Here is an 11,934-nt window from a genome sequence, read left to right on the forward strand (position 1 = left end):
GTAGTTTTGCGCGAAGCCTCTAGCTTCCCGGCATGCCTCGCGAGAGAACTGGAACAGGGCGTCCGCGCGGTGCACCTTGGGGGTAGTAGTTCTGTTCCCAGGGTGGGAGGAGCGGCGTCGACTTAAAAGTCAAGGCCGGGCGGTTTCCTTCCCCCTCTGAGGATTGTCGTACCGATCGCAGCGGCCCGTTTTTCGCAAGCCGCCGGGCTGAGGAGACCGACGACAGCGGAGGAGGCAGAATGGCGCGGCAGGGCAGCCGCGGGGGCGCGGAAAGCAAGAAAATGGTAATGGCGGTGGGGGGAATCGAGGGGGCGGCGGCAGGTCTCATGAGGAGGAAGGGAGCCCTGAGGGGCGGGAGGAAGACGCCTCCGCCATGGACAGCTGGGAGGCTTAGCGGAGAGGCTTAACTTCTACCTTGTGCATTTTCCTCCCACCCTGAATAGGGCCATGTTTGTTCCTTCATTCCTCCTTTTATTAGCTTACCTCTGTCGAAGGCACGAAAGAGGATAAAGTCCGAATAAAACAATCCCAAAAGAGCGGGTTTGCTCACTTCAGTTACCCCAAGACAGGCAGCTGCTATTATTATTATTATTATTATTATTATTATTACTATTACTATTACAGTATTATTATTCCCTTATAATAACACCTGCAATTTGAATTGTAGGCATAGATTGAATTGTGAGGGAGGAGGCCCAGCTTGTAGGCTCACAATTTAAACACCACCATGCAAAAAGGACACCCCTGTATGAACAGGGAAGAGGAAAGTCAGGGTTGGAGTAGTTGCAGCTTTGCCCTCCCGTGGATGGAGCCAGACTGGTCTCCCCACTTCCCATCATGTTCTTCTGTCTGGGAGGCCAGAGAGTACACAGTCTCTTGGTGGTCCTCATCCTCCTGGCAGTGGCAGCAACCTGATTGTGCCTCCCATCATCCGCAAAATTTGGTCATTGATATGTCATTCAGACACCAGGTTAAAAAAAGAAAGTCTCATTTTTATCAGGCTTTTCAGAGCTAATGGATCAAATCACTTTAAAAGTTAAGTTGATAATTATGTAATTTTCATTATGAATGTTTTAAATATTATTTCATACTATGTTTTATATCACCTTATTTTGTTGTAAATGCCTCTGTGACATTTTTTAGGTCAAGGGCAGTGTAGTGGTTTCTTAATAAATGCTTACAAGCATCTGGGGATATGCACTAATTGGAGATTGCTTTTTTTTGTTAAACACCCTTATTTTGAAAGTACATTATCTCGCTATACAAATAGCATACAAAAGTGGCTAGTAGCTATTGATAGCCTTATCCTCCATAATTGTCTTCTGAAGCCATCCAAACTGGTGGCCGTCACTGCCTCTTGTGAATTCTGTGGGCTGTGTTCTTTTTGTCTGTCCTTAATCTTCCAGGGCAGTAAAGTATTAGTTCTATGGGGCTGTGCCAAACCCTGTGAACTGAGAAGCCCCCTGTTCAAATTTCACCTCAATCATGGATTACTGAGCTGGTCATAGACAAATAGTGCTTTTTAATCTTCCCATCTTCCCATATAGGGTAAATTATGCTACTGACCTACCTGATAAGGTTGGTGTAAGGATTTCCATGATAATGGAGTGAAGAGTTTACTAATCTTGGCTGTCTATGCCTTAATCCTGTAAAGTCAGTATCTTGATTATAAACCCATTGGCAAGCCACTATTTATTGACTTCCCCAACTGTATTCTTCTTCTTCATTAAATTCATATACTGCCCTTCACCTGGAGATTACAGAGCAGTTCACAACATAAAAATATGGAGAGTGTGTGTATAATACTGACCTACCTACATTATAGGATTGTTGAAAGAATTATTGAGATAATGGTTATGAAGACACAGAGAAAGCATAAACTGTCCTTCATTTAACCATAGACAAGAATCCCTGCATTACTGATCTGTATTAATGAGATGTGCGTAGATGAGCTTGGTGGAGCTGAACTTTCTTAGCTTTGTCCACCTGGATTTTTAATGTAGTAGCCACTTAGGGTTAATGGAGGAGGGTTGCAGTGATTTCTAAGAATTCCATCTCCCTCTACTAGACTTTTTGTGAAGATGGGTAGGTCATGGGCACTTTTTCAGTCTGAAGGCCGCATCATTTCATAGGCAATCTTCTGGCAGTGGATTTGAATGTTTGAGCAATTGAGACAGATCAGAGATTCTGTTGGTGCTTGCCATCCATCCCACTGACTAACCATCTCCCTATCTAAGCTGACAGAATTGGGCTGAGACTAGATGTCCAGTGACTCTGGACTTCATGAATGCCATGACAGTTCTTGAGCTGTCCCAGCATATAATCCACCTGATTCTCATGCTGGAGATCTTTGGATCTGGTGCTTTCATCTGGGCAGGAAGATAGTGGGGGGCTTTCCTTTAAATGTCTTGTCTTACACCGTTTCAGCCAGAGCTTTAGGCTTACTATGGTGGTGTTTTTCTCTCTATAGATGGGAGGGGCTGTTTAAATGGTCCATCCCTAGAGGTTGATGGGTCGTGATACATTCTGAAATCCCCTTGGGCAGGTTCCACCAAGCATGGCTAGTGCTCCTGCCAACATCTTGGTTGCTCTTTGGAATTTCAAGATTACTTGGGCAGGTGACACAACTGCTCTTAAGTGCCCTCTGCTGCAGACCATGGTTCCCTAGGTAGATGGGAGCAAAGAAATGGGAGTTGAATAGGCCTCTAGAACGTGGTGTAGGAAGGCTTGAACTGGAACTGGTTAAGTATAAATTAGAGCTCATTTTGGGTCCTACTCTGTAGCAGTGATCATCTTCATAGTGCTGTGCAGTGGAGCTTTTCCATGTGGCATGAGTTATTCTCCATTCTGGCCAACAAGATGTAATGGATTCCTTGGAAAAAGAGTAGATCTCCAAGTAACCCATCCCATCATCTTGTTGCTTTGTCAGGCACTTGGGATATTAAATTGTTTGTGTTTGTATTGTCCTTTGCTTTACGTGCAGGTCCATTAAATTAATTTTAGGGGGTTGTACTAGATAAGGAGTCAGTAGAATCTGAAATAGGTAGCATTACCTAGTTGCTGGAGGGCACGTAATCTCCAAAAGTGAAGTCTCCTAGTCTTCAGTTTTAGGATCCCTCTGTTGAAGAGCTAAATTTGGTCGTCTTCAAAACATACTTTTAAACAGAACACTTAGGGCACACCCACACTTCCATTTGCTTCAATGCTTCCCCCCAGCACAACCTGCTGTTTACCACTGATTCGGAGCAAACATCAATAGAGTTTTCTCTGGATTGATGTTTGCTTCGATTTATCGCTAAACGGTTTTTCCATGTGACTGTGGCAGGGCAAAGGCAAAGCCACTCATACCCATGGCTATAAAGTATGGGACAAGCAGAAAAAATGCTCGGATCTGTGCTTTCTAAGGCACAGGGCAAGCAGAAATGTGGACGAGCCCTTACTGTCAGCCCTGATGGAAATAAAGGATGCTTTATCTACATTGTGTGAAGTGGCCCTTACGTTTATGCAGGATCTCTGAAAATTATGTGAATGGGCAATCATGCTGATTTGTTACCTGATTTTTAAGCTGTAGTGAGCTAGTGCTGCAAACTCATGTTCTTCATGTTAATAAGCAGGCCATGCTGACTGGGGCTGATGAGAGTTGCATTCTAAAACATTTGGAGCATGCCATGTTGGTGAATGCTGCTTTAGATTATATAGAAATATGTTGTGTTATGTGCTAAATGTTTTAATTCAGGCTATTTTGTGTGTGTGTGTGTGTGTGTGTGTGTGTGTGTGTGTGTGTTGGTCTTGGTGCCTTTCTCACGTTTCATTCTTATGTCTGTTTCTAACCTGGTTCTGTGATAACAGTTCAACAAAAATGGGGATATTGCTACAAAACCTTAAATTATGATATTGGGACAAATCTCCAAAGAATGTTCGGGGGGGGGATCACTGCTGGATTTTTTTGGTCCTTTTTTTCTTTTCATCGGGCTCTAACCCTGCGAATATCCAATATTCTAAAACTGTAGCAGGATTGTGGCCCTTTAAAATTATCCAGTAGAGTTGTGAATAGTTGGCAAACACATACAGAAGCTATTTTAATTTGCTTAATGCTAATATAGCTTAATGCTAATACATTTCATTTGTGGCCATTGCTGTCCTTTGGTGCTTAAGATGCAATGCTTATTTTATTAACTCCTCTCTTGACCTTAGGTCAGTGATGGCCATACTTGGCCCTCCAGCTGTTTTTGGACTACAGTTCCCATCATCCCTAGCTTAGAGGACCAGTGGTCAGGGATGATGGGAATTGTAGTCCCAAAGCATCTGGCCAGCCAAGTTTGGCCATCACTGCCTTAGGTGTACTTAAGGGCCTAAGTGCTGCTTTTCCTCCACAACAGTAATGGGATTATGACACTTGACAGGATTAACGCATGTGCCATTGAAGCATGTGTAAACTGCAACTTTTTACTGTTTTCCAGTTAATTGCAGTGGCCAACCAGCTTCACAACTTAGGCAGTCTGTTTTTATCAGGTAGTCTTTTAATAATGCTGTTGGAAGAGGTTTTTGTACATTTGGAACAGGGGTGGATTTGATTTATATCAAATCGATTTAAATCACTAGTCAGTAAGACTTGATTTAAATCATTTTTTTTACAGAGTGATTCAATCTTGCTGGTATAAGCTTAATATTTACAACCAGATGAAGGTGTCATTTTTTGAATAATAAATTTTCAGAGTAGTTTTTACAGTTATGTCAAAAATTACTGATTTGGTTATACTATTAGAAATACATAGACAGATAATTATGAAATTATTGTGAGGTTTAATAATTTAACTGTTTATAATTGGACAACTTTTCTGCTGTACTTTATTGGAAGGAGAAAAATAATCATTTCCTTAATAACAATTTAAACAATTTATTTAAGTAGAACAATAACATTATAGCATATGTATCCATGTTTGTTAACTGATGTGGTTTAACATTAAAAAAAAAAAACTTAGACTGAGTTTTAGCACACATGAAAAACTTAAAACAAATCCTTATTTCTTGATTAATAGCCTTTGGACTATAATGTAAGTTAAATAGAAAAATATATTTAGATTTTTTTTTCTCCAAAAGAATTTTATTTTAAAAATCCGATTTAAATCTAAAAAAATCCATTTTTTATTTATTTATTTTTAAACCATTGATTTTTATCCACCTGGCTTGGACCATAAACTTCCAAGTTGTTTTTCGTGAATGTCCTTGGTTTTTTTTGTAAGATTATTATTGAACAATTGATCCAAAATGGTGAATTTATATGTGCACCAACTTAAATTTCTTCTTTTTACTACCTAGTGATAGGTGCCTTGAAGGAGATTAGACTAGATGACCCTTGGAGTTCCTTCCAACTCCACAACTCTAGGAAATGCTCAAAATTTAAATAATTTAATGACTATACCTTGGATTGGTAGCAGCCAGGCATTCTTCATAAACTGTTCTGTTCAGCTGCCTTGCCAATGCGTTTACTAACCTGTTAATTCTCTTTTTTGCTTGTTAAGTTCCTTCCCCATACATGAACTGGCTGAGTCTTCTGATTTTCACTTTTTAAGTCCTGTTACTTTCTAAAACAGACCCTTCTTATTTCAAAGATGACTCTGGGGTTGTAAGATGGTTGGCCTTTTCTGCCTTTTTAAAACCAAGCAAAACCAGCATCTCTTAGCCTTCTGAGAGATGTCTTGACGGCTGGCTTCATCAGTTGCTGCTAGGTAGAAATAGCATGTTTGAATCCTAAATAACATCTAACGTACCTTAATTCCAAATTTGACTTCACTCTTTCTTCTGCACTTTGACTTTGTGTTGAGCTTGTGAGAACGTGGTGTGATCTGTGTTGTCTCACTGAACTCTGACATTGTCTCTTTTTTTCTCCCTTTCTGCTTGCCTGCTGCTTTCATTCTGTAGTATTGGTATTTGCCATTCATTTCACCTTCCGCATCTATGCATCTCATGGTAGGTGATAGGTTTCTTAATCTGAGACTAGACATTTTGCTGTATAAAATGAAACCTTAATAAAACCTAAAGCAGACCATACTTAATATAGCTGACACTTACTTCACAGACTTTTTAATAATCCTGACAGGTTTCAGTTTTTAACAGGAAGGTATTTGTGTAACTACAATTCCGATAATCAAAGGATTTAATTTGGTTGTATATTTTACTTACTTCATGCTTGGGGAAATGTGAGGGAGATATTATAGTTTGTTTTTTCCTTTGTTTTGTTGATGCTATGCACATCTCTACTGCACATCCATCCTAACACCAAGGAGGCTTTGTTGTTCCTTTGAGCTCTTAAGCAGAATGTTACGTTACAAATGCAGAAGATGGAATAACTGTTTTTGATGAGCAGCTGAAGATTGTCAAACTTCTGATCACGTTAGTAGCCCCCAAGACAAATGTGTTTTAAATTTGAAGCTGGAAACACCAGCAGAATTCAGTGCTTAGTGTGTTCCTATGAGGCTGAAGCTTCCTTGCCCATTTCATTTCTCCATGCCAATCCCAACTGTTCTTTGTGGCAGTCCCTAAACATGTGTAGATTGTCCTATCTTGGTCTAAATTAAATGCATTTTGAATTTGTCTAGAGTTCGGAGCTCTTCACTCTGACTTATGGCGCTTTGGTCACTCAGCTGTGCAAGGACTATGAGAATGATGAAGATGTCAACAAGCAGCTTGACAAAATGTAAGTAAACCAGTGGAGGCAGAGTGGAATCTTTACAAAATATCAGTAGCTAGGGGTACTGGATGATCTCTTTCTGTGGGACATCTACTTGGCAGAATCAGAGATGTGAAGACCCAGAAAAAAGCTGGGAAAATTCAGAGGCGGGGAGAGACATTCTTTCCTGTTTCACCCTGGATAATTGTTTCCCCAAAAAAGCCCGGGGAGGAGGGCAGGGTTTTTTCCACAGTTTCAAAATTTCCAGAATTTTTACATCTCTAGGCAGAATGAATCTTATTTTTCTGAATTCACTGGAGTTTTTGAAGAAAAGGGAGGGAACAGACTTTCTCCCTTCTACTTTCTATCCCTATAATGTTAGACTCAAGTTGGACTCTATTACACTGTCAGTTTTATAGCATGCTGCTCTTTGGCTCCCTTGACAGGGGCTACAACATAGGCGTTCGACTCGTTGAAGATTTCCTGGCCCGATCCAATGTCGGGAGATGCCATGACTTCCGAGAAACTGCAGATGTAATAGCTAAGGTGATGCCTGTCTTTGATTATTCCCCTCTGTTTCCAATATACTAGCCTATTACAAGGTTTCCATTGTGGGGATATAGATGTCTAAGGACACAATTTTCCTGCCACATAACACGTTTCATAGTGGCATCATGCTGTACCTTTTAATGGCAGCAACATATGCCTTCTTTCTTATATCTGTCTAAAAACACAATCTAGGATCAAATGTTGCTGGACCACACTGTTTTCTAGGAGAGGATATATTGGATCTGGCATGGGCAAATGCTTTCTACTGCTTCTGATCAAATTTTCATTACCTGTCTAATGCAGCCTTCCCCAATCTGGTGCCCTTCAGATATTTTGAACTATACCTTCCATTAGCCACAGCTAGCACAGCCATGTTGGCTGGGTCTGAATGGAATTATAGTCCCAAACATCTGGAGGGCGCAAGGTTGGGGAAGCCTGGTCTGATGTGTAATAAAAGGTTTGCATCAAGTATGTTATGTAACAGAATTGCTTCTGGTTCTTTGGCCAGATCTTTAGTTACCCATAAAAGAGTTTCATGCTAAACATTGTGCTGTGTAAGCCTAGTCCTTTGTGCTTGTCTTGTTTGGCAGGTGGCATTTAAAATGTACTTGGGTATCACCCCGAGCATCACAAACTGGAGTCCAGCGGGTGATGAATTCTCCCTTATCCTGGAAAACAACCCACTGGTGGACTTTGTGGAGCTTCCTGACAACCATTCATCTCTCATTTACTCTAACCTATTATGTGGTGTGCTGCGAGGAGCCCTGGAAATGGTGAGGAAAGGGGGATACTAATTGCAGCAGTGGTTAGACCTACTTTCTCAGTGATGGAATGCATAGAAAATTGGTGGGGGAGGCTGGTTTCTGTATCTCATTACAGTCCAGATTCAGATTTACAACTATATTTATTCACCTATTAGGGAACCATAAAGGGGAGAGAATCACTAGTGTCATAGACCATGGAGGATAATCAAATGAGAAGGAATAGAGGGCTGTTCAAGGCCACTCACATGCCAGCGTCACCTGATAAGTCAAAATACATTCCAGTGCTGTCCTAGTTTCAGAATGTTTTATTAAGCGTTATATGTTTGGGTTCTTCCTGGCAATCCTTGCAGCTTTATCCTTTTATTTTAACAAAAACTTTGATTCTCAAACTATTGAACTGCCATATAATAACAGTCAGGGTGAGAGTGAAGGATTGTGTATTGTGTTTTTAACTTATAACTGACATTTATTGATTGCAACCTGTGCCAGGGTGCTGTGACAATGCATGGAATATAAATTGTGTGTGTATAATAAAATATAATTATACAAATAATAGTCACTGTGGTCAGTGACTGAAATAAATCAGTTCATTCATTCATACAAAGAATATATTATGAATGCCACTTTGAGGTTGGATATAAATGAAATAAACAAGATATTCTGTTCTTTCTGGTAGATATGTAGAATACATGTAGCCATTGGTCTGCAAATTCATAGTTTTCTGAGTTAAATTAATGGAGTTGTGTGTACTAAATTCCAGTTGCCTGGAAGCAGAAGAGAGGGTGGTCAGGATGGCACAGTGGTACCTCGGGTTAAGAACTTAATTTGTTCTGGAGGTCCATTCTTAACCTGAAACTGTTTTTAACCTGAGGTACCACTTTAGCTAATGGGGCCTCCCGCTGCCGCTGCACTGCCACCGTGCGATTTCTGTTCTCATCCTGAAGCAAAGTTCTTAACCCAAGGTACTATTTCTGGGTTAGTGGAGTCTGTAACCTGAAGTGTCTGTAACCCAAGGTACTACTGTATATAGAATCAAAGAGTTGTATTGTTGGAAGAGACCATGAGAGTCATCTGGCCCAACTCCTTACAATGCAGGCATCTTTTTTGCCCAACACTGAGCTCCAACCGACAGCCCTATGATTAAGAGTCTAATACTTCAGTTCTATGGGGTGTGGGAGTTTGCCTGTACTTTGCGATCTTTGTTAACAGAACATTGGCTAGAATTGTGGTTAACTGGGGAATGTAAGAGCCTTCTGGGCTAGAGAGGTGGTTTTTTTTGCTGCTGTAAATCTTAGGTGAGGTTAGTAAAGGGTGGGGATAACCTTTTGGTAGAGTAATGGGGTAGAGTTTCTTAACCTCTGTACATGCAACAAGATTGAAAGAGGCTAAGCAATTTGGGGGACTGTCCTAGATAAGTATCTCAAAAGTATTTATATTTTTCTCTCCCATATCACAGGTTCAGATGGCCGTGGATGTCAAATTTGTCCAGGACACATTAAAAGGAGATGGAGTCACTGAAATAAGGATGAAATTTATCAGACGGATTGAAGATAATCTTCCTGTTGGAGAGGAGTGAGTCCCAGAGCATCCTCCATACTGGACTGAGAGGATAAGCCAGCCCTACCTGGGATTTCTGGGAATATAGTGCCCTCTGTGCTTTCAGATGCTCTGACTGGTTAATTAAGATGATGTTCTCCTTTATTTTCTTAGGAAGCAACTGTTTGAATTCTTCTGCTTTAATTCCACAGATTTGTATTACAGGCCCTTGTAGGGCTCATAGGACACTTTTCATACTCATCAGAAACATAGACACCCATTTCTAGTTTCCATGTTTGGCTCTGTGCAAATATACAGTACATCACAACTGTGTCTCCTAGAACCTTGGTGCCAGAATTAGACCCCAGCTGCAGATTGTCTTGCAGCATGTGAAGAGCATCCACATTGCACCCCCTCTTTCCTGCTTGTTAGGGATAGGGGCCAGAACTCTTGTTTGTCTACAGAAAGCAGACAGCCATTTTTTGATAGCACAGAACATAGCATATAATTTGAAAGAAGTTTGGGGTTCCAGGTGGAACAAAATGGCTTAGTTTTGCAGATAATGAAAAACTGGCCAATTTAAATAACATCTATCACAAAACAAGAGCAATCTCCATTTAAACATCTCCATTGGTAGGGACTTAGTATGAACACACTCTCGGTGAGCATCTTCCCTCTCCCCATTGCCAGAGAAGAAGATGGAGGGATAGTCATAATCCTTTCTGGTTCATTTCAGACCTTGAAGGATACTTTGTAACAGCTTCCTGTGTTAGCAGGACAGAGTCTGTATAGTCTGGATGCATTGAGTCTTCCTGGTCTTGTACATAACTGGCTAGGCAAAAGTTGTAACCCACCAAGAGCAGGTCTGTATATTTAAGTAATGTAGAAAGAGCTTCTAAACTATAATAATCTGAAGGTTCCTTCCTTCCAGTAGTTTGATTTATATAATTTACTAAAAGGTAGTAAAATGCAAGCTTGTATTCTGAAAGATCCAGTCAGGCAGGGGTTCTGAGGTGTTGCAACTGGTTCATATGCCAGGTCAGTGGTGGAAGGTCAAGCATACATTCTTTTTGAAAGAATGTTTGTCAAGACGGATAGCCCATCTTGCATGTGTAGATCAATATGCTAAGGTCTGTGTGCAATGGATCCTTGCAAGGGAGAATGCTCTAGGATTGTTTTATAGGGAAAATAAATGCCAGAAAGCATAAAGGTACTAAATATGTGGCCCAAGTTTTAAGCCAGTAGCGATGTTTGGCTGTCCTATCTGTGTATGCCATGAAGGTCTAAAATTTCCACCAGGCAGGATAACTGCCACGTCTTCACTAAAATGCAGAAGTCATCATTGGTTTGAGTATCTTCTAGAGATCTTCTAGGTTAAAAATAGAAACTTCTATCATTCTTGAAGAGGCACAATGTACCCATTAGTAATACCTGTTATTTGGAATTACATAATGTATTTGGCACAAACTGACACAGTCTGCAGTATAAGGAGTTCTGAGTGCAAAATATTAAGAGAAATTGAGTGGAGGTATGCGGACAGTGGATTTTACAGTTTGTGTACTCACTGGTTGGACAGCATCTTAAAACACTGCAGGATCAGCTGTAACTAGACAGTGACTCAATCTTGGGGAAGGTGGTATGGAACAAAGTTGCTTTACCAACGCATGCGATAATGGAACTTGAAGTACTGCATCTCCAGGACTGTGAGGCCTTTGTCAATGGCCTGATGATTTATGTTGATGGTATTTGCCTAGTACTTTTTAGTGTCTTTCTCTACCCCACTCCCCAAAGCTGCCTCTGAGAGGAGAGAGGAACTCCTGTTCTACCTTGGACTAACTTTTGCTACATTTGTTGGGCTGGTAAAGGGAAAGCCTTCCGTCCTTTTTTGCATTGTGATAAATATCTATCAAATGTTGGTCCACCTAGTGTTAAAATTTTGTGTCTATTTCAATGAAAATTCAATATTCCTATTTCTGAAAAATTCATTCCTACAGTTGGAGGAAGCATTTTGACACTGTTCCTTCGGCGATACTTTGAACCTTGTTTTAAAACAGAGCTGCACTGAGTGATGGCTGTTGGGTGAATGGGTATAAGGTGTATATAATTAAAACATTTTTTGTTGTATAAGGGGTCATTCACGTGTGTTCCATTTGTAAAGCTTTTGAAAGCAACATTTTAAAGGTGTTATGTTAAATAAACCATTAACTATCTTCTTAGCTGTCCTGCCATTGGATTGCGGAGCATGGCAGCAGACTCATTCTTTACTTTATCACGTTTGTCCTGCCCATCCTGTGAGTTGCTCTTCTCCTGTCTGCTCCTATTCTAATCTTATAAAAACTCTGGGTGTTTGTTTGGTCTGAGGGAGTTGGGGACAAGTCCAAAGCCAACCTGGTGGGCTTCAAGGTTAAGAGATTT

At 40.6% G+C, this 11,934-nt stretch overlaps 1 protein-coding gene across 1 annotated transcript; it reads left to right on the forward strand.

Annotated features, from left to right (window-relative positions):
- On the forward strand, positions 1 to 11,729 carry TRAPPC3 (trafficking protein particle complex subunit 3). Its single transcript, XM_083625648.1, has 5 exons — positions 1 to 284; positions 6,600 to 6,697; positions 7,117 to 7,216; positions 7,810 to 7,992; positions 9,440 to 11,729. Exons 1-5 carry the CDS (start codon positions 240 to 242, stop codon positions 9,557 to 9,559), a joined length of 546 nt encoding a protein of 181 aa, XP_083481774.1. The 5' UTR covers positions 1 to 239; the 3' UTR covers positions 9,560 to 11,729.
- Positions 11,730 to 11,934: the final 205 nt, after the last annotated feature.

The sequence above is a fragment of the Podarcis filfolensis genome (genome assembly GCF_964270895.1).
Source record: "Podarcis filfolensis genome assembly, chromosome: 8".
NCBI lineage: Eukaryota > Metazoa > Chordata > Lepidosauria > Squamata > Lacertidae > Podarcis > Podarcis filfolensis.